Raw genomic sequence first — 21,588 nt, forward strand, 5'->3', positions numbered from 1 at the left:
AGTATAAACAAATAAAATAAAGGTCCATTGACAACTAAAAAATAAAAAGAAAATAATATCAGTCCTAGTACTCGGCACCCAGACTATGAATAAAATCGAAGGGATGAAAATGTACTTTACAACATACAAGGTTTTAGAAATCCCTCTAGTCTTTTATCATTCTTTCTCAGAAAGCCATTGGAGGGAGGATGGTCTTCACAATAGGGGAGTAAAACAAAGAAGAAAGCATTGTTTAAGCCTGTGGCTCCTGTGATTTTCAAGGCCTCTATTTTTGTCATTGCACTAAAATCGATCTGGTCCTCCATCCCTTTTGTCTAGAACTATGCTTCATAAGCATTGATATGAACATTAATAAGTCAGAATCTTGTAAAAGTGCAGATTCTTATTCAGTGTGTCTGGAATAGGGCCTGGAAATCTGCATCTTAAGGTCTCTCAGATGCTGGCGCCACTGATATGCAGACTGGACTTTGAATTACAAGGGGCTAATTACTCAGGACTAATGAAATAGCCTAAATGGTCTCTTTTCCAGCAGTGCCACTCTTAACTCTCTTCTCCTCCAGCTACTAGAATAAATTTCCAGAGACAAGGCTTTGATTGTGATTTGAGATGTTTCATCTCTATGTTGTACACTGAAGCAAAGTGACTTCCTTAGTACTATTTGCATCATACTAATTTTTATTTTTTTCATTGCACTAAAACCGTGTCTAACCTAAACTTTATCATTGAAATGAGTTTTCAAAATATTAATACTTCTTTATATTCAAGATTGATAATTGATCCCTTAATATCCATTGGCATTTGTTTCATTTCTGCATGCGTTTGCTTCCAAATTCTCATTCAATTTTTTTCCATATATTTCTATTATTTTTTCTATTATTTGAATTGTATCTGGAATGAGTTAAACCTCTATCATTACATCTCTGTGTTTTTCTTAGTATACCTCTTTTCATGTTTGGCATTTTGGTTTACAAACTAATCTTGGGCTCTCTCTCTATCTGTGTGTGTGTGTGTGTGTGTGTGTGTGTTTGCTTATCATCTCCCAGACTAGCAGTGATAGTAGTATATTGCAAATCACATTGCTTAGTTCAGTTCTCTAACAAGGTAATATCCCCAGAAAGGTAGCAACTATTGCAAAAAATTATTTCAATCTTGATTCACAAGTAGGGGAGATGGTTAGGTAAGGAAAGCTGGTTATCTATTGCTGTAAAACTGCCATAAAACTGAGTGTCACTGGGCACACTGGTACACACCTATAATCCCAGTGGCTGGGGAGGCTCAGACAGAAGGATCGCAAGTTCAAAATCAGCCTCAGCAATGGTGAGGAGCTAAGCATCTCAGTGGGACCCTGTCTCTAATAAAATATAAAATAGGGTTTGGGATGTGGCTCTCAAAATCATTGCTCATTTGGTGCAGAAAAAAAAAACTGAGTGCCTTGAGACAACAATGACTTATTAATTTATATAATTCTGTGGGTTGATCCATATAGCATAGGCTGAAGTCACTCCATTGGTTACATTAAGCTGGTAACTCACTGCTGGAATGGTCGAGATGACCTCTCATTCTTCAAGGTGACTCTTTCCATGTGGCTTTCCATCACTGAAGATCTTGCCTCAGCTTTTTCACAACATAGCCATTGGCTTTCAAGAGGAAAGTTTCCAATAGGACATAAACCAGTTCATGAACACCTATTAAGCCTCTGTGGTATCTCATTTATTGATGTCCCATTGCTAAGCAAATCATATGGCCAAACCTCAAGAGTCAATGTGGGAGGGGATTACACAAGGGTGCCCATATTGGCAAGTGGCTTATTGAATGACACTAATACAACAGTCTCTCACCAGGCTGGTTCATGTCTCTAGCCACATGTGGAGTCCTATTAGTCTCTACTATTCTATAGGAGCTAACCCTTGGTTTATGTCTTCCTGTTGCCATATACACAGAGTCTGGGACCTATCTGACTTTGGTCCTGATCACCCTTTTGCATTTTGGTTCTTTTTCAGATACAAGGAAAAATTTATCCTCTTTATAAAAAATCACAGCTGAAACTTGTGCTTTCCTCATTTATTTTGTATTTCTTCTCATTTTTCTGTTTGAACCAGAATGAGTGATGAGTCTTAGAATATTAATTGAAAATGTCATATTGTCTGGAAGTCTGGCTCAACAAGAAGTCCATTTTCCTTGGTAAGATCCTCTATCAGTTTGCTCTAACTTTCACTGAAAATGTCATTCTTTTCTTATCCACATCCCTTTCCCATCTCTTTCCTGTGTAATTTTACAACAGTGTTCACTGAACAGTCAGTACCTGTCTTTGTCTCTTGTTCATTTTGTTCTTGAAATGGTCTTGCTCTCAAGAGTTGCACAGACACCCTCTATTTACTCTTCTAGCTAAATTTTCACAGACAGAAATACTCTCTCTCTCTCTGAAATCCTTGTATTTTCCTTGTATTTTTCTTATGGCACTTGTGAGTTCCTATCTTTTTATCATAGGTAGTTACATATACTTTAACTCCATCTTGATTCCTTGGGAGTTATGTTCATGCCAGATTCTCTCTGCATTGTGCTTTGCACATATATAGTAATTTCTCAATACATGTTTGTTGCCTTCCCTCTCCAAAATTATCTAAGGCATCTAATTTACACATGAATGGGAATATGACATCCACATTTATTTTACATCTTTTCCATTTTAGGTCATTTAATTCTATAGCTGGTACTGATTGCCCTTATATTTTATTAAGTATAATCAGAATACAGTGCATGTAAGTAATTTCGTCTAATTTTGGTGGTTTCTAAGAAAATTCTCTAAAGGCATACTTTGAGTTCACACATTAGGCTGAACACTGTAGTTAGAATCATCTCTAGATTTATATTTTAATCCTCCTACTGCAACTTTCTTTTGACTTTTAGAAAATAGTTTTAAATGGGTATTGTTGCTTAATATTTAACTGACTATAAGTGGTGTCATGTGTCCATATGAGATTGTAAATTCTTGAGAAGTGGAATCACTATTTATTTACCTTTATTTTGTTTTGTTTAATCAAGAATTGAATCCAGGGGCGCTAAACCATTGAGCCACATCTCCAAGCCCCCCCCCTTTTCTTTTAAATTTTGAGACAGGATCTTGCTAAGTTGCTTAAAGCCTAGCTAAATGCTAAGGCTGTCTTTGAAATTGCCATCCTCCTGCCTTAGCCTTCTGAGCTGCTGGGATTACAGGCATGTGCCACCATATTTACCTTTTAATGCTCAGTGCCTAGGACAGGCTAGAACATGTCAGTGTTCAATGCCAAAGTACTAACAAAATACAAAAGTGGGGCTGGAGTTGTAGCTCAGTGGTAGAGAGCTTGCCTAGCATGTGTGAGGCACTGGGTTCCATTCTCAGCACCACATAAAAATAAATAAATTAATAAAATAAAATAAAGGCATCGTGTACATCTACAACTAATATATATATATATATATTTGTTATATATATATATATATATATATATATATATATATATATATATATATATGTATATGTATATATATGGGAGTATTTAATTATCTCTGGAGGCTTGGGGAGACCATCAGAAAAAAAGGTGAAATCTTAAGGGGTGAATAGGCTTATTCCAGGTTTAGAAGGGAAGCCATCGTGGTGGTAATGATGGTGCTCAAAAAGGAATTTGTTCTTGTTTGAAAGTACAGGCATGGCAGGGCTGGGGAACTCCAAGTGCCAACTGTGAAGGGTGGGTGACCCTCAGATTACTCCTACTGATTCTATTAGTCCTTAGGCTAAGCACCAGCATAGCCAGTTGAACCTGTTTGAGTGGGAGTCCTCAGATGCCGTTCCCGCTACTGTGAACAGTTGTCTGATAAAATGTAAATTAAGCAGTTGAATTAGAACTTTATTAAATAAACACTGTTATTTTTTTAGTGAAGCCTCCTGTATTTGGGACAAACTTGTATGAAAAATTATCTCAAATTCAAAGTTGGCATTTTTATTTGTTTTGATCTGCTCTGACTTTTTGTGTCTTTTTATTAGTTGCATCTGGCAATTCTGCCAGTACGGTTCTGCTGTGGCGCCAATGATTACAAACAAAATGCCACCATGACCCTGGCTTTCGTAGCCTTCTCTCCCGAGTCTCTCCAATCGGAAGCGAGCAAGGAGAAAACAGGCTTCCTGAAAAGAGACGCTGTAACTAGGCAACCAGGATAGGCACGCACCCAATCTTCTGCAGCATCTAGAAGACGTGCGCACGCGCTAGCCGACGCGACCTCTCGCGCTGAAGGGTGGGGACGACTGAACGTCGCTCTTTCACGTGACTTCGGTGCCTCCTTGTGATTGGATGCCTCGGGGGCGCGGCTCTCGGGCGCGGACGCTCCGGATTGGTGTTTCGGAGCAGTGGGGCGGAACCCCGGCTACAGCCGCGGGAGGTCCGGACACCGGCGGCCATGGGGACTCGCCGGTAAGTGCGCATCTGCCCCTCTCCCCTCCCGCACTCTGGGCCACTTCAGGTCGGCGCTGTGCTGTACCTGCTGGAGTGGGGCAGGCTATGTAAGGGATGAAGCTGGTCGGGCTTCAGGCCCGGAAGTCGGGTCTAAGGGTCTCCGGAGTCGAGTGGGGTTGAGGAAGCGTTGAAGGCTGGAGCCGGTTCGTTGGCTAAGGCTGGTGGGGCGAGGGACTGGGGACGGCGGGAGTCTGGGCCTTAGACCCCTGCACATACTCTGGCCATTTTCCTCCTCCCTTTGGGCCTAATCAGACTGTGCCTGACCCCGCCGGGTCGCGGACTGAGCGGGGGCACTCCCTCCTTGGCCCTAGCGCTCCCTAGCCACCTCTCGGAGTGGAGCCAGGCTATCTGTGAAGTACTTTCCCCTTGATCCCCAACCGCCTCCAGGTCTCTCCGAGGCTCCCCAGGAGCCTCCATTACTAATGACTGCTTGGGGCTTGTTGGCTATGTCGAGAATTTTAAGGTCTTTTTGAGTTTTCCAGTTTAAGTGGCTGGGTGGAGACTTTGGAGAAATTGCTCAACTTGTGTTTGTACAACTTCTCATCTGTAATTTGAGAGAGAAATAAATCGTATCTCTAAGCCTCTCTTCAGCTTTAAATTCGAAGATTCTCAGATTCTGTTGTATATTGAATGTTGATGTCCTGATGGTGGGCAAAATCCTCAGAACGTTTCAGATCAATGACAAAATTTTAAATAATTTCATTTGGCTCATTACGCACTGTTCATTATCATTCATCTTTTGAAACTGAATAGAACTGGAAGTTCAGGTTTAAGTGACAAATCACAGTAACACAATATTAGTTAAACCACTTCAAAGTGTTAACTTGAGGAGTCTCAATATTTGATAATGTTGAATCTTAGAAATTCAGTTCAGCAGACACTGCTCGAGTATTTCTGAGAGCATATTTAAAATGTAGATAAGGGCTGGGGCTGTAGCTCAGTGGTAGAGTGCTCGCCTCACATGTGGAAGGCATTGGGTTCAATCCTCAGCACCACATAAAAATAAAACATCACATAGAAATAAAATAAAGGTATTGTGTCCATCTACAACTAAAAAAATTTTTAAAAAATGTAGATGAGTTTATTGGAGAGAATTGATGTTAAGACTTTGCACACACAGTTAATTTGTATTTTCTGAGTTTGCAGGTGAAATCTGCAACTCAGATTAAGGATGGCTTCCCATTGTATAGTTGAGGTTTCTGGAGCCCTGGGCATCTTCATTTGTAAGCTAGGGAAGATTTTTAACTACATCTCTCAGATTCTTTAGCTATAAAAGTCTAAGAATCTGGGGCTTGGGATATTGGCTCAGTTGGTAGAGTGCTTGCCTTGCATACACAAGGCCCTGGGTTCATTCCCCAGCACCACAAAGATAAATAAATAAATAAAATCTCTCTTTCTGTTTGATGTGGAACATTCATTAAAAAAAAAAAAGTCTAAGCGTCTGTAGTAATATTGAATGAGCATTTCACATTGATATGGCTTTAGGGGATCCCTGAGATATACATTTCTCACTTTAGATATAGGAACTGACTGGAGATGGAGACTGTCTCTACTTTGGCCTTATTTTCAGACTCCACATTGAAAGGAGAGCACTCAGGGAAGAAGGGCCTACATAAAGAAAGTTTAAGGAAAAAATGAAGGGAGCAGTTTGATTATCACCATCCTTGAATAAGGAAGGAGAAAATATGGATTTTCCACAGCATGAACTCCAGGTGACATTTGAAAAGGTGCTATCTAGTTCCAGATATATTTTAACATAAACCGCAGAGCCAATACCAGCAGAAATTTATGAGCTGAATTGAATCAGTGGCTAAGCTCTAGAGCAGGAATCAGCAAACTTTCTGTAAAGAGCCAGATGGTAAATATTTTAGGCTCTGTGGGTCATATGGTCTCTGTGGCAGATAGTCTGCTGTTGTAGCACAAAAGTAGCCATTCACATAAATGAATGGGTGAGTCTGTGTTCCCATTAAACTTTTTACTTACAAAACCAGGCAGTAGACCAGAATAATTAGATTTGAATTCTGGGCTGTTTTAATCATCCTTTCTCCCTAAAACTTAGTGGTGTAAAATAGCAACCATTTTGCAGTTTTTCATGATTCTGTAGTCTACTAGGTATGGCTAATGGTATTTCTGGTCTTGCCAGTGGCCACCAGGGAGGCTGTATTTAGCTAGCAGTTTGGTGAGAGAATGGGTCCAGATAACATGAGCATGGCTGGGCCTCTGGCTCTCTCCATGTAGTCTGAGAGCTGGTCCCTCTTCATATTGTCTCCCCCATGTCTCTGTAGCACAATAGCTAAACTTCTTACATGGTAGTTTAGGGTAGTAAGAGTGCATAACTGGAAGCCACAGGGCCTTTTTCAGGCTGAGGTCAAAAATTTGCATACCACTTCTCTTGTGTCCTGTGAGTTAAACCTGATCCAAATGCAAGGTGTAGGTGGGATCACCAGTGAAGCACATTATGCTGCCTCTAAGGAGCTGAGTGATCTTGGACAGATTCCTTAACCTCCCTTAAGCTTTAGACTTTCCATTTATAAAATAGAGTTGATACCTTATAGGGTTTTGTTGAAGCTACAAATAAGATGCAGAAAACTCTTAGCACACAGTTCCTATTGTATAGTGGCCATTTAATAAGTAGAAGCTGGTAAAGTGATAACAGTAGAGGAAAATATGCACATGTGTATGTATATATATATATATATATATATATATATATATGTGTGTGTGATGTGTGTGTATGTGATTATTGAAAACAACTGGTTTGATGGTATTGCAAACCATTATGTACTGTGGTGTAACAAACTCATTTAGAATTATGAATAGCAATGACTTTTTAAAAATTATTTTATTTGTTCTTTTTAGGTATACATGACAGTAGAGTGTACTTTGACATATGTACATGGAGTATAATTCTAATTAAGATCCCATTCTTATGGTTGTGTATTTATATATAAGGATAGGAAAGTTATGTATGATTCATTCTACTGTCTTTCCTATTACCTCCCCCTCCCTTTCCCTTCATTCCTCTTTGTCTAATCCATGAACTTTTAATCTTCCCCTCCCTATCCTCTCTGTTTCTGGGTTAGCATCCACATATCAGATAACATTTGGCCTTTGTTCTTTGGGATTGATTTATTTCACTTAGCACAATATTCTCCAGCTCCATCCATTTACTAGCAAATGCCATAATTTCATTCTTCTTCAAGGCTGAGTAATATTCCCTTGGGTATATATATAACACATTTTCTTTATCTATTCATCTGTTGTAGGGCACCTAGGTTGGTTCCATAGCTTGGCTATTGTGAATTGAGTGAGTAGCAATGACTTTTAGAGCAAAATAAAGACACTAGCAAAATCAAGATGTTGCAGAATGTAGTTTTCTTGTATGGCACCTAGTAAAAGTTAAGCGAGTAAATGTTGTCAAGTGAGTAAATTCATTATATGCTTTGTTTTTATGTCTAGGGGGAAAGCTAACAAATTTACATTAACATTAAAACTACTTTCTAACAGGATTTGGAATATGGAATGTGTTGTGTCTCTAAGCTGAGATTCTGTTTTGCTCTTTTGCAGGTAACAGGATACATAACTGGGTTGCTCTTAAGAACTGATGCCTAAATCACCTCAGCATGGCCTGTAGTGGAGGAGGTGGGCATGGCCAGCCTTCCTCAGCTATACTCTCCCCGGTTACCCCTGGAAGTCTTTCCACTTCTAGAACCCGTGCCCATAGCATATGCATGGTGTCTGACTTTTTCTACCCAAACATGGGAGGCGTGGAGAGCCATATTTACCAGCTCTCTCAGTGCCTGATTGAAAGAGGGCACAAGGTCATAATTGTCACCCATGCTTACGGAAATCGAAAAGGCATCCGTTACCTCACTAATGGCCTCAAAGTCTATTACTTGCCTCTGAAAGTCATGTACAACCAATCTACAGCCACGACCCTCTTTCACAGTCTGCCATTGCTCAGGTACATATTTGTTCGGGAGAGAGTCACCATAATCCATTCCCATAGTTCTTTTTCTGCCATGGCCCATGATGCTCTCTTCCACGCCAAGACAATGGGGCTCCAGACAGTCTTCACGGACCATTCCCTTTTTGGATTTGCTGATGTCAGCTCGGTGCTTACAAACAAGCTTCTAACTGTATCTCTTTGTGACACAAACCACATCATTTGTGTCTCTTATACTAGTAAGGAAAATACTGTACTAAGAGCAGCACTGAATCCTGAAATAGTGTCCGTCATTCCTAATGCAGTAGATCCTACTGACTTCACTCCAGACCCATTTAGGAGGCATGATAGTGTAATAACTATTGTTGTTGTCAGCAGACTTGTTTACAGAAAAGGTAATGAAATGATAGCTATATTTGCATTGCAGTCTTTTTTCCTAATAGAAAGCTGTTGAATACTTGTGTGTGTATATATATATATGATGATTGTTTGGTTTTTTATTTTGTTTAATGGTTTTATAATTACTTCTGCATTAACCAGAGTAAAGAAAGCTCTGATGTTGGTTTACACATCCAAGGAGAGAAATTTTTAGAATGGTGATGAATGCTGCCCCCAGCCTTTGATGTTTTAATGGTTGATGAAAGATAAAAACAATAACCTGATGCTGTGTCATCACTAAGATCTTTTACAAAATTAAAATAGCCCTGCACATGTGGTAAGAAGTAAAGGATTCAACCCACCACATGGCCATTTCTTTCTGATTGTAAAGGTAATATATTTTCATTGCAGATGTTTTAAAAGCTAAGAAAAGCACATAAGATGAAAACTAAAACGAGGGGTATTGGTGTTATTCAGAGATGACCCTAATGGACATTTTGATTTATAATTAACTGTCCTTTTTAGGCCTATGTCCATATGCTCAATATGAATGGGCCTGCTTGGCACACTATTGTTTTATAGCTTGCTTATTTGATCTAATCATATATGAGACATTGATAATATTGGCAGGTAAGTGGTGAAGAAGAGAGGATTCGATGGCCCAAGGTCAGAGCCTGGCTCTATCCTATTGTATGATTAAGGGCAAGTTATTTAACATCTCTAAGTTTGTTTTTTCATTTGTTTAAGCAACGGTGGGAACTTTGTGAAAGTTCACTGATGGTTCCTATAAAGTCCTTAGCCCAGGTTGTACTTGATAAATGTCCAGGAATATCAAGGATTTTTTTTTTTTTTTTTTTTTTTTTTTTTTAGTGCAGCACTCATAGACGCCACTAAAGCATTTGTGGAAACTCATTTACCAGAATCTGAAATAGTCTGATTATTAAAAACATTATAGAGCCAGGTGCAGTGGTGCGCATCTGTAGTCCCAGCAGCTCCAGAGGCTGAGGCAGGAGGATCTCAGGTTCAAAGCCAGCCTCAGTTCAAAGCCAACTCAGCAACTCCCTAGTAACTTAGTGAGACCCTGTCTCAAAATAATAGGGCTGGGGATGTGGCTCAGTGGTTAAGCACCTCTGGGTTCGAACCCTGGTACCAAAAATAAAAATAAATAAAAACAGAGAGAGTTACGAATGCTATTTATGAACTTAATAATCACTTATTTACTTTCTTGAAATATTTGAACTTAATTCAAAATATTAACCACACTGATTAGTGAGTAGTTTGATGTAGAGCTGCTGGCTTCAGGTACTAGTACACTGATTTCAGTGGCTTCATCTTGCACAGTCACCTTCACAAAGCACAAGCTACCATTGCTACTTTGGGCTTCTTTTAAGTGGGGTGAAAACCTAAAGGTGCATGAAGTGATGTTCTCCTGGACTTTTAAAATTTGCTTTCAGTTTTACACAGTGGTTTAAACATTTGTATTCTCATCTGACAAGAACTTAGTTCTATGACTTTTCTTTATTGGATTTTTCAACCATTCAGCTTAGTTTTCATAGAAACTTATATTGTCATTTTATGTGATACTTAATTAAATTAACCAGTACAGTGACAAGTACAACTGGCATTACACAGATTTGTGAACAGATGCAGCAGGTTTTGGGTAAGCAAGAAGCTTAGCAGTGTACCAGTGTACTAGGGAGTGGCCCAAAACCTAGATATAGTCCCTGGTTGGTATAGTTCACTTTTGGAATGGGAAGCTTAAGTCCACTTAAGGGAGACTGGTAAAAGAAACTTAAACTAAACCATATTTTTCTGGGGCCAAGGCAGCAGTATGCTTCTATTCTTTATCTGAGAAGATATGAATGCGGCTGGGGGTGTAGCTCAGTGTAGCTCAGATAGAGCATTTTGCCTAGCATGTGCAAGGCTCTGGGTTCAATCCCCAGCACCAGAAAAATTAAAAATAAAGAAGAAGATATGAATGGACTTGTATTTTATTCTGAATCTCTTTTGGGATATTGGTGACGTGTTTGCTGTAACTTAGAAAATATGCTTAATTTATTTTTTAATCAAATAGTATACTTTTGTGAGGTAGCTGAGTATGAGGCATATGTGATTAAGGGTCAGCAAAATTAACTACTCATCCAAAGGTTAAACCTATCACCTCTACTTCACTATTGTGATGTTTTGACCAGCTGAGCTAACCACCAACAGAGTGAAGGTACAGCTTCTCCTGTTTAATACTCAACAAATATTTATCGAACTCTTTCCGTATGCCAGGCACCCTGCAAATAGTGGCATTCTGAGAAGGAACGGCCACATTTGTAATCCAAAAGTGAGTAGTCATATTAATGGTCCATTCCTTATTAACAAATTAATTTCTTCAGGAGATGTCTATTGTACCAGCTATCAAAAGCATAATGGAGTGGATTAAGTAAGAGAGGCTAAGTCCAAATTTTCTTTGCCCAGATTTCCTGGTTGACTTCTGAGCCCTGTTTTGCTCTCTGGCAAGGTTTCCCCATGCTCTGTGTGTGTGCAGGCACACCCCATTTCCTCCTATAGTGGTAATGACAACCTACCATTTGTATTCTGCAGTTCATAAAGCCTGTGCATGGTACAGTACCTCACTTGACCCTCCCAACAACTGTAGGGTAGATGTTATCTGCATGTAACAGACAAAGAAACTGAGTCTCAGAGAGGGTAAGTAACTCACCCAGGTTACACAGTAAGTAACAGATGATAAATGTGAGTCCAGCTCATCTCGAGTTAAGGCCTCTTGTTCCCCTACTCCCAGCCTGGTCACCATTATCCTAGGATAGATCAGAAAATGCTTTAAAATATTGTTAGACTGAGCTTTTAAAGAAGTTTGAATTGAGAATTTTTCTTGTCTTTTTGAGTATGGCAATTGAAAGTCTCTTTGTCCGTTCCTTTGTGTTAGACTCTTCTTAGAAGCACCAGAAATGATTTTTTTTTTGTAGTGAGGAAATAAACCCTTTATTCTGATAACTATTATAGAGCACTGATAGTATTAACCAGTCTCATTTTTTGTAAAGTGATTGTCAGGATTAAATGACAATGCATTTAAAGTACATTGCCTGACATAGGAAGCATTCGGTAAATGTTAAAAATTATTAGCAGTTATGATTATTGCTCTATTTTTATTTGAAGAGTGAACTCTTAACATTGTATTTGAAAAGGGGGGAAGTGAGAAAAGAAAGGAAATGAAGGAATCATAGAAGACTAAATGTTATTTAGCCACCTTTTGCTTTATCTAGAAATTTAGTTGATGGATTTGATAATGGACTTGAAACAAAGATAGCTAAGATTTTTAATGAGAACCCTTTATTAATTCAGAAAAAATACATGGGAATTTATTTTTGATATACGCCATCCTCTTTTGAAAATACCAGCAGAGTTTCTTTAATGAATCCTACTTTGCATTACTTAATGAAAATGACCTTATATGTGTCATTTCTCCCAGAATCTGTTTATAATTGATCTGCCTGTTTGTGGGTAGATGAACATAAGAAATGAATTCGTGGATGTAAATAACCAAATAGTAGCAACATTGCTGTGGCTTTCGATAGCCCCTTACTTTTTCAGACTATAGGTCATGATTTACTTTATTACTTTATATTACATGAGGTTGTGGTTACAGATTATCAGAAAATATTTTTTTTAAAAGGAATCAAGATGCATTTTTTTTTGTTCTGTGGACTGTAAAGATCTAACAGTTGAGGTCCAATTACCCTCATTTACTCCCATTCTGGGAAAGTGGGCTATAGCTGGTTTGGGTGGACTTTTTAAAATTCTGCTAACACTGTAGGGTTCATTACAAAATCCTTTGTACAAACTGTGTTTTGAGCAAAGTGCAGGGAGTAATTAGACTTTGTTGCTTAGTCCTTTCCTGTGGCAGGAAGTGGAATTATAGACTGATAGAATTTTTTGCTGAAAGAGACCTTGGTCTTTAGGTACATAGTTCCCTGCAATTAATAGATCAGGAGACTGCCGTGATCAAAGGACTCGCTGGTTAAAAACAACAACAAAAATACAGCAGAGGCAAGACCTAGATCTCCTGTTAGTCATTCTGCTGTGGAGAAAGCTAACTCAAATCTTAACCACCTTAAATACCACTTAACGTGGACAAGTAAATAACTTATAGTATGTTGAAACAGGATTAATTGTCCATATTTTGGGTGTGTGGAAGGTAACAATGGATGTCAGGGTCTTTGTCTTCAAGAATTGCAACTCTTGAGGACTCCTGGGAATTTATGAAGCATTCTACTCTTGGGAGATTTGGTATCTCCAAGTGAGTGGATTCTCAGTAGTTCTGATGATTTTTAAAGTTTAAATATTAATATCTCTAACATTCATCTGTATTTTATATTTTCAGGAACCGATTTGCTTAGTGGTATAATACCTGAACTCTGTCAGAAATATCCAGATTTAAATTTCATAATTGGAGGAGAGGGACCAAAGAGAATCATTTTGGAAGAAGTACGAGAAAGATACCAGCTACATGACAGGTACTGATGGCTTCCATAGTGTTGTGGGTGAGAAGATATCAGCTATCCATTTTGGTTTTGACTAGATGTCTGTTTTAGATGTGCTGCTTCTCCTGTGTGTAGTTGATATAAAAATGTAGTATAAGTCCTGTTTTTAAAAGAATTTACATAAAGTGAGAAAATGAGAATTCAGTTTTATTTTTTCTATTAGTCTAATATTATGTGATTTTGGGGGACAGTTGTTGGAGGCGCTGTGGAAAGCACACCCACACACAAAAATAACCACTTTGGAAATATTTGTAGATTTCTGAGCCATATTTTGTTGTGATTTAAATAACATGGCACTGGCTGGGCATGTAGCTCCTTGGTAGAGCACTTGCCTAGCATGCACAAGGCCCTGGGTTCAGTCCCCAGCAGTGGAAAAAAATAACATGGCCCAAATCATGTAAATTGCTCTGCACACGTAGGTTCAGACAGGTATTTTCTTTAGTAACTTTGATAACACACAATATGTGTATGTATGAAACATCATTTTTTTTTGGGGGGGGGGGTGTGCTGGGAATTGAACCCAGGGCCTTGTGCATGCAAGGCAAGCACCCTACCAACTGAGCTATATCCCCAGCCCCTGAAACATCAATTTTGAAAAGGCCATTTTCCTGTTAGAAATGAGGAAATATTCAATCACCAAAGTGTATTAATATTTTTATTAAATGCAAGTTAGTTTTGGAGAAGATGAAATTTGGTATACGTAACAAAAGTTAGAAATATGTAGTTATATGAGTTGTAACTCAACAGCTTTATAAGGCTTTCTTTTAGATCATTGTTTGAAGATATTGGTTTTTAGAGGTGGTAAACATTACAATAAAAGAATCTAAGTGTAATATAAATAGCTAACTTAGCTTAGAAATTAAATTTCTTTTGTGGCATGATTTTTCACTCCCTTCTTTCTTCCCCTCTTATTTAAAAAATCAGGGTGCGTCTTTTGGGAGCATTAGAACACAAGGATGTTAGAAATGTCTTAGTTCAAGGACATATTTTTCTTAATACGTCCCTTACCGAAGCATTCTGCATGGCGATCGTGGAAGCAGCAAGTTGTGGTTTACAGGTAAAAAGCTTTCAGGGCTTGTATTGTTGGGATTTCTGTGTTCATATTTTGGAAAGGAAAAAAAAAAACACACTGAGACACATGCTGTAATAATTTTTTAAGTTGATTTTGTTGATTTCCCCAAGGTCTGATTATATGGACCATGTATTCTTTTTTTTCTTTTCAAGGTTGTAAGTACCAGGGTTGGTGGAATTCCTGAGGTGCTTCCAGAAGATCTTATTATTTTGTGTGAGCCTTCAGTAAAATCTTTGTGCAAAGGGTTGGAGAAAGCTATTTTACAACAGAAGTCGGGGGCATTGCCACCTCCAGAAAATATCCATAACATAGTAAAGACTTTCTACACCTGGAGGAATGTTGCAGAAAGAACTGAAAAAGTATGTCACGTGCTGAGAAAAGATTTTGTCTGAACTCTTGATGTTTCACACACACATATTTGCTTTCTTTTACATACAAGTTTGCCATTGATATTGTTGGTTAAGTTTATGAACTCTCTTCCTTATAGAAAGAAAGGAACTATGTATTACTTTTGATACACATGCTGGCTAAGTTTTCGTTAAAACATTGCATTTGACTTCTGATTTTATTGATTTTCCTGAGGAAAATTAGAGCAACCTCATAACTTGTTGATATTTAAAAATATTAAAAATTTAAATATTTAAAAATATTAAAAAATATTTTTAGTTATAGATGGACACAGTACCTTTATTTATGTATTTATTTATTTTTTGAATGCAGTGCTGAGTATAGAACCCAGTGCCTCACATGTTCTAGGCAAGTGCTCTATTAATGAGCTACAACCTCAGCCCATAACTTGTTAAAGCTGCTTCCTAAACTTTTTTTGGTCCTTTTGCTAACTACTGTGATTTTCTGCAGGAAAATGATTTTTGCATCTTTGAACTGTTTGAGAACATAATAAGTTAGAATTCAAAATATACTTAAAAAGTTGGAAAAATGATCACAATAAAAGACAGCTATAGGGAATTTCAAAAGGACAGGTACAGGAAATAGATTGACACCCTTAGGTAGGAGAGTGTGCTTGTGAGAAATGCTTCCTGATTTTGGTCTAGAGACTTCATTTATTCTATACAGTTTTATCCTTTAGGTCTTTCTCCTGACTACTTCTTCCTCATGCCTTTTATCACCATGTAACAAGCTGAGTGGAAACAACTCATTCATTGTGGAAACAACAATTCATTTTCTTAGTATATAGAAATCCTGGACCAGAAAGACAGCCAGGTAGAGTATGGAAAAGGTTGTAGTGTAGAGTAGTGCTTTATATTTTCAAGGTATGCAATGGAGCAGACAGTTTTTAGCCTGAAGTAGTAGCAAGGTGTAGCAGAGAAGAGAATATATTGTCTTTTACTGTAAGGCTTTTTTACTTAGTTTCAATGATCAGATTCAGTATATAAAATGAGCCCATATTTGAGAACAAATTCAAAAACATCTTTATCTCTAAAAATGGTCATATGTAATAACATTTTCAGTTGAAACATAAGATGTTTTTCAATAAATGTTTTTGACTGAAGTGTCTGTGAGGCACTCTGACCTTTTAGAAGTCTTGCAGAATCTCAACCCATGTGAAATAGCTACCTTTTCCTTTGAAAGCTGGAATCTAGCACTGATTATCTGTGACTGTGCATGTCAGAGTTACCTGGGTAACCTCTTCAGACTGTCTCCCTGCCCCCTTAGCTCCCCAACCACTTCCTAAATTCTAATGTGATTCTGGGGGAGCAGAGATGGAATTTTGTGTACGGTTAGCAAGGATATGTGGCTAGAGAGGTTTTTGGCTTTTTTTTTTTTTTTTGGTGATACCACTCTTTTGTCCATCCTGATTGGGAACCACAGCTCTTTTAAGTTGTGACTTGACCTTCTTGATGGACATCATATAAAGAATTCTGAGCTATTATAGGTAAAGAATTATGGTGACAGTTTGTCAGCATACATTAAAAGAGCTAGTTAGGACTTTTCTTGTAACCACATTTTCTCTATTAGTTATGTTTAAAGCAATAATAAAGCATCTGTATATTTTTTCTATTTTATACTCTGGTAGTTTATTGTATACATTTAGAAAAAAGTAAATCCTTATCTATAACAGATTGTCACATTCTTGTCACAGTAGTAAATTGTTATTTTATCACCTAAGATAATAAATTAACTGACATGAAAAAAAAAAAAACCTGGACAAACAGGTCAATTGTAGTTGGGCTTTTAATTCTAGACATTTTGATTTTTTTCTTTCTTTCGAGATTGAACCCAGGGGAGGGGCACTTAACCGCTGCTACATTCCCAGTCCTTTTTTATATTTTATTTAGAGACAGGGTCTCACTGAGTTGCTTAGGGCCTTGCTGAGTTGCTGAGGCTGACTTTGAACTTGCAATCCTCCTGCCTCATCCTCCAGAGCTGCTGGGGTTACAGCTTGAGCTGCCATGCTTGGCAACATTTTGATTCTTTTAAACTCCTTTTAACTGTGTTGTTCAGAAAGTTGATCACAAAATTAAATTGGGCTTCAGTCTTCACATAATTTTCAGCATCATCCTGATTAAAATTTTTATATTTAAAATGTCCTCAGGATAGAAGAACTAGATGAAAGTGTCCTATACTTTTCAAAGGCCACTGACCTGTAGATCTTGTACTTCATGTTGTAACTTTTCTTGAATTTAAAAGAAGATGGTTTACAGGTCTGTGAAACGAAGCACAAGTAATGCTTAAAGGCAATTAAAAAAATGGTCATGCTGGCCCATTTGATGTGTTCTAAACAAGTATGTTTAAAGATCTTTGGGTTTTGCTATTTTAGAGCAAAACATGCTCAGCAATGTTTTAAAAAGCAAGCCACCTACTTACCAATTCTCAGCAGCAAACTCAGTTTGTTAAAGTGTGAACTATGCTGCCTCCTAAAATTTATCCCCTATTTTCCCCTGTTTTACTTGCAGTCTATGGAATGTTTCTGGGTAGCATGGATGGCCTTGTGGCAGTAGAAAGAAGAGCCTGTGTATCCCCAGAAGCCCACTATATTGTGGCACTCTGATTATGCCTGATGTCTGCCAGATGCCAGTGAGAGCTTTCTTTGACCAGTCAAGGCATTGACAAGGCCAGTCCTGCTTGAGCACTGCTAAAGTCAGTGTTGAATTAAATATCCTTTGCATTGGTGACCCCAAAGAACTGTTCAGAAATTGTAGATCTTTGGTATTCTAGTACTCAGCTGAAGTTGATGGTGATCTCCTAGGGGAGAGGAATTAATTGTAGCTTATTCTTTGTGTCACACATATCTAGCCCAGTCTTTTGCCCAGACTGGGCAATGTACCCAATGAGAGTTGTATCAAAGGGCATTAAGGACATCCTTATTATAACAACAACAATAAACAAGAGCAAATTCTGTTTACGTTTCTGAAACTTTCCTGGTTAGTGTGAATTGTCCTTTGATGGGTCCACCAGCTCATTCTCAGTCTTCTCTCCTTCAGGTGTACGAACGGGTGGCGGGGGAAGCCGTGCTGCCGATGGACAAGCGACTGGACAGGCTCATCTCTCACTGTGGCCCAGTAACAGGCTATATTTTTGCTTTTTTAGCTGTGCTCGACTATCTCCTCCTTGTTTTCCTGAGGTGGATGACTCCAGATTCTGTCATTGATGTTGCAATGGATGCCACGGGGCCAAGCGGTGCCTGGACTCATCAAAATCCTGACACTACACAAAGGGTTGAAAATGATGAGGTTTTAGACACACCCAGATAGAATAGAAAACCCAGGTTGTAAAGTTTTAAACATTTGTAATAATTCTATTAAGGTGATTGAAAATAACCTTGCTTTGTTTGTTTTTGATTGTTAATTTTAGCAAGTTATGCTACCTCTATATCATTCGATATTTTCTTTTGAGGAAAGAAAAACTTATGCAATTCCTGAGTGTAGAAACTCCTTGCACTTCCTTAAAATGTAGAAGAGAACGTTTAAGCCACTCAGGTATGAAATTTTTCAGATTACTGAAATCCTTCTAGCAGAGATGTTTTAACATTATATTTTGAGAGCTTTGGGTGCTGAAGGGCCAAACGTTTCTGGGCATTTTTTGGCCAGTTTTTAACGTTAAAGCATTAATTAGACACTCACCAGATGTTTACAAGTTTTCTTTAGGGAAGTACAACAATTACATGTTCGTATACATTTATTAGATATTTAAGTCATGCTCTTAAAACATTTATTGGGTCCATTCAGTAAGCGTTACATCTAATCAGCGGGTTTCTTAAGTAAGATAGACTGTCAGTTACCAGCATGTTTTGAGTACCTGCTTTTGTGTAGAATGTTGAACTAGCTTCTTCCTGCTGTTCAGGACCCTGGTTGCATTTGCTCTTTGCTCATCTTTCAGATGGCTTCTTTTGTTATAGTCATAGTTGACATGAGATGGTGAAATGTCTAACATGCCAGAACTGCTCATATTAGTTAATGCCAGGAAAAGTCACTGGCATACTCTAAGTATTTCTTTGATCGGTTATGTGTGTTCTCCTCAGTAGAGCCTTCATCTTCAGTTATGTTTATGAAGCTTTTGATTTTTAATTTCTAGGGACCGATATCACTGTTGATAGTGCAGAGAAGCCCTCCACATTTTCAGTGCATAATTTCTTCTGTAAATGGCCTTTGTGTTTTCTGAGCAGAATGTATGAGGTGTGCCATCTCACAACCAGCTGCTACCCTGTCCTTTTGATATAAGTCGTTTCCTTCACTGTGGCCTAGCTGATGTCTGATAAGTATTGTCAATGTGCAAAAAGGCTTTACTTAAGAATGTTTTATTTATAGCAAACCAACTCTGAAAATCTTAGGACACAGTCTTTTTGTGAGTGGATGTTGTTAACTATAATTGTTGTTGCCCAGAGCCATGGGTTTTTAAACCCCAAATTATCCACATGGTGTGTATTATTAATTCTTTGAACTCTTTAGAATAAGCTTTTGTGAAAAAAGGACTGTGAATCAAAACAATGAGGCACTTGTGGGTGCACTAGATAGATTCTGTCAGTATTGTGATTCTGTACAGGATTTTTAAAATGACAACATTCACAAAACTTCTTACTTTTTAAGAGTATCTTAATATGCCTATTATCTGGTTGCCACTGGTATAAAAGAAATATATTTGTGTTTTGTTTGTACTAAAACACAAATGCAAGAGTGCAATTTTTAAAATCTAGAAGCTAGGGATTCTTTTGTTGGAGAAAAATGGACTGATCCAAACTATTTAGCCCTACTAGGATTTTTATGCATTGAAACTGACATAAATATGAAATAAACAGTGCAATATTCATGGTAAAGTGAGAAATGGTTAACATTTGGTTTTATTTATTCTACTCAGCAATTTTAAAAGGTACACTACTATTTTTTCCTTTTGCTTCTTAATTTATTTTTCAAATTTGTCATTGAATTCTTCAGTTGTTATTTATTTAAAGTGAAAATAGCATTTAAAATTGTTTTTGCATGTAAGATGTGTACTTTACAAGTGAGAAATTATTTTCCTTTTTTTGGTTTTCAAACAAATGGAAGTAAGTTTATTTGTCTTACATAAATCTTAATTTTCAGACTTCCTGGATACCTTAGTTGTAACTGTCAGTGTTGCACTGGTCAGTATGTGGAAACACATTGTTCTACCCCATTACTTAATGTTTATTTAAAAGTGAAATTACATTGATGAGGAATTTATTAAAAATATATTGTATTTCTTTTGATATTACAGATGGTTGCACATGTAAAATTGGTTTGTTAAAACATGCTACATGCCCAAAAATAAAGATGAGAATGACATTTTTGACAATTTTCTGAGTTTGTCTTATTTTATGACCAGGATATTAGTTACTGGTGGAATAGGGTCCTCCCGCCCCACCCTCCCTTTTGTTTTTCAGTGTAAATGTGTTGCTTGGTTTGTTAGTAAAACAGGAAATGTCCTTCAGATGATGACTCATTCTTTTATTTCTACAAATACTCTTTCTTACTTATGGAAGAGCAAGTTCCATTGCACCATTGTTTCCTGACCCAAATAAGCCCTTGTTTTGCACTGCACTAGAGTTCTCACATAGGATAAATGAATGCATCTATACACTATTGTTTATGTGAACTACATAATTATACTTTATATCTTGCCAGATATTGTAAGAGGAATTTGGATTTGGAATTTGTTTATAAAAGCCCAGCTTTCCCACCCCCTTTGTTAGAACCACTGTAAAGTAGTCACCTACATTAAATCAGATTTTAGTTCTGATTTATCTTACACCAGAACTTATTTTTGGCAATGTCATGTATTATAGGTTTGTATTTACTTTTGTAAAGTGTTTTTAAAGACCTTTTTATCTATCCTTGTATGCCCAGAAGGATGTGTCCAGATGTTAAATTGTGTGATTCTGTGATTGGGTTTTTTATATGAAATTATGAAAATTAATTCCAGTTTTGTACAAAATTTGATTTGTTTTCTGCAGTACTTTGGGGAGTTGAGTTTATTTTATCCTTGATCATTTATATTAGGCTGAGGCTCAGTGGAGCTCAACTGAGAGATGGGGGATTATTTTGTTCCCAAGGGGATGTCTGGCAAAGTCAAAACATTTCTAGTTGCATCTGGATGGGGTGTGACATTAGCATCAAGTTGAGTAGAGATCAGGTGCTGCTAAGCATTCTACAATGCTTTGGACAGCCCCCCCACAACAGAATCAGTAGTGCTGAGGCTGAGAAAACTGAGAAACTGTTGACTATTTCATCTGTAAAAGATGCTATGAATTAACTATTAAATAGCATTTACCTTTCATTTCTGTCCCAAATATATTGCTCAAATGTAATAAAAACAGTCTTTCAGAAATAGTATAGCCATCTATTTGAACCAACTTTTTTGATATGTAAAAAATAGGACTGCCATGTTTTATGTGAAAATTAAAACCCAAACAAGATGAATAATGTTATAATATGATATACAAGACTGGTCTGACATGAGTGAACAGTGGCCTCCATAGAGTACAATTGGAGAAGGAGATACATGAAAAGAGCTAAGGCATTGTATTTATGTATTTTCCTACATTGGTGTTCTACTGGATAATCTAAGCTTGATAAAGAAAACATGTTAATATCCATTCCTTGAGAGTGGAAACAGCTCAAAATCTCAAAATAACAGTGAACTGGATGAGCTGTATCATGTGGCTCAATGTATGCCCATGTG

General features: G+C 37.6%; 1 protein-coding gene across 1 annotated transcript; it reads left to right on the top strand.

Annotated features, from left to right (window-relative positions):
• The first annotated feature begins 4,413 nt into the window (after positions 1 to 4,413).
• Piga (phosphatidylinositol glycan anchor biosynthesis class A) lies at positions 4,414 to 20,079 on the top strand. The gene is made up of 6 exons (XM_026396724.2): positions 4,414 to 4,445; positions 8,055 to 8,828; positions 13,202 to 13,334; positions 14,286 to 14,418; positions 14,586 to 14,792; positions 17,877 to 20,079. Exons 2-6 carry the CDS (start codon positions 8,111 to 8,113, stop codon positions 18,144 to 18,146), a joined length of 1,461 nt encoding a protein of 486 aa, XP_026252509.2. The 5' UTR covers positions 4,414 to 4,445; positions 8,055 to 8,110; the 3' UTR covers positions 18,147 to 20,079.
• The last annotated feature ends 1,509 nt before the right edge of the window (positions 20,080 to 21,588 follow it).

The sequence above is a fragment of the Urocitellus parryii genome, chromosome X, assembly GCF_045843805.1.
Source record: "Urocitellus parryii isolate mUroPar1 chromosome X, mUroPar1.hap1, whole genome shotgun sequence".
Classification (NCBI taxonomy): Eukaryota; Metazoa; Chordata; class Mammalia; order Rodentia; family Sciuridae; genus Urocitellus; species Urocitellus parryii.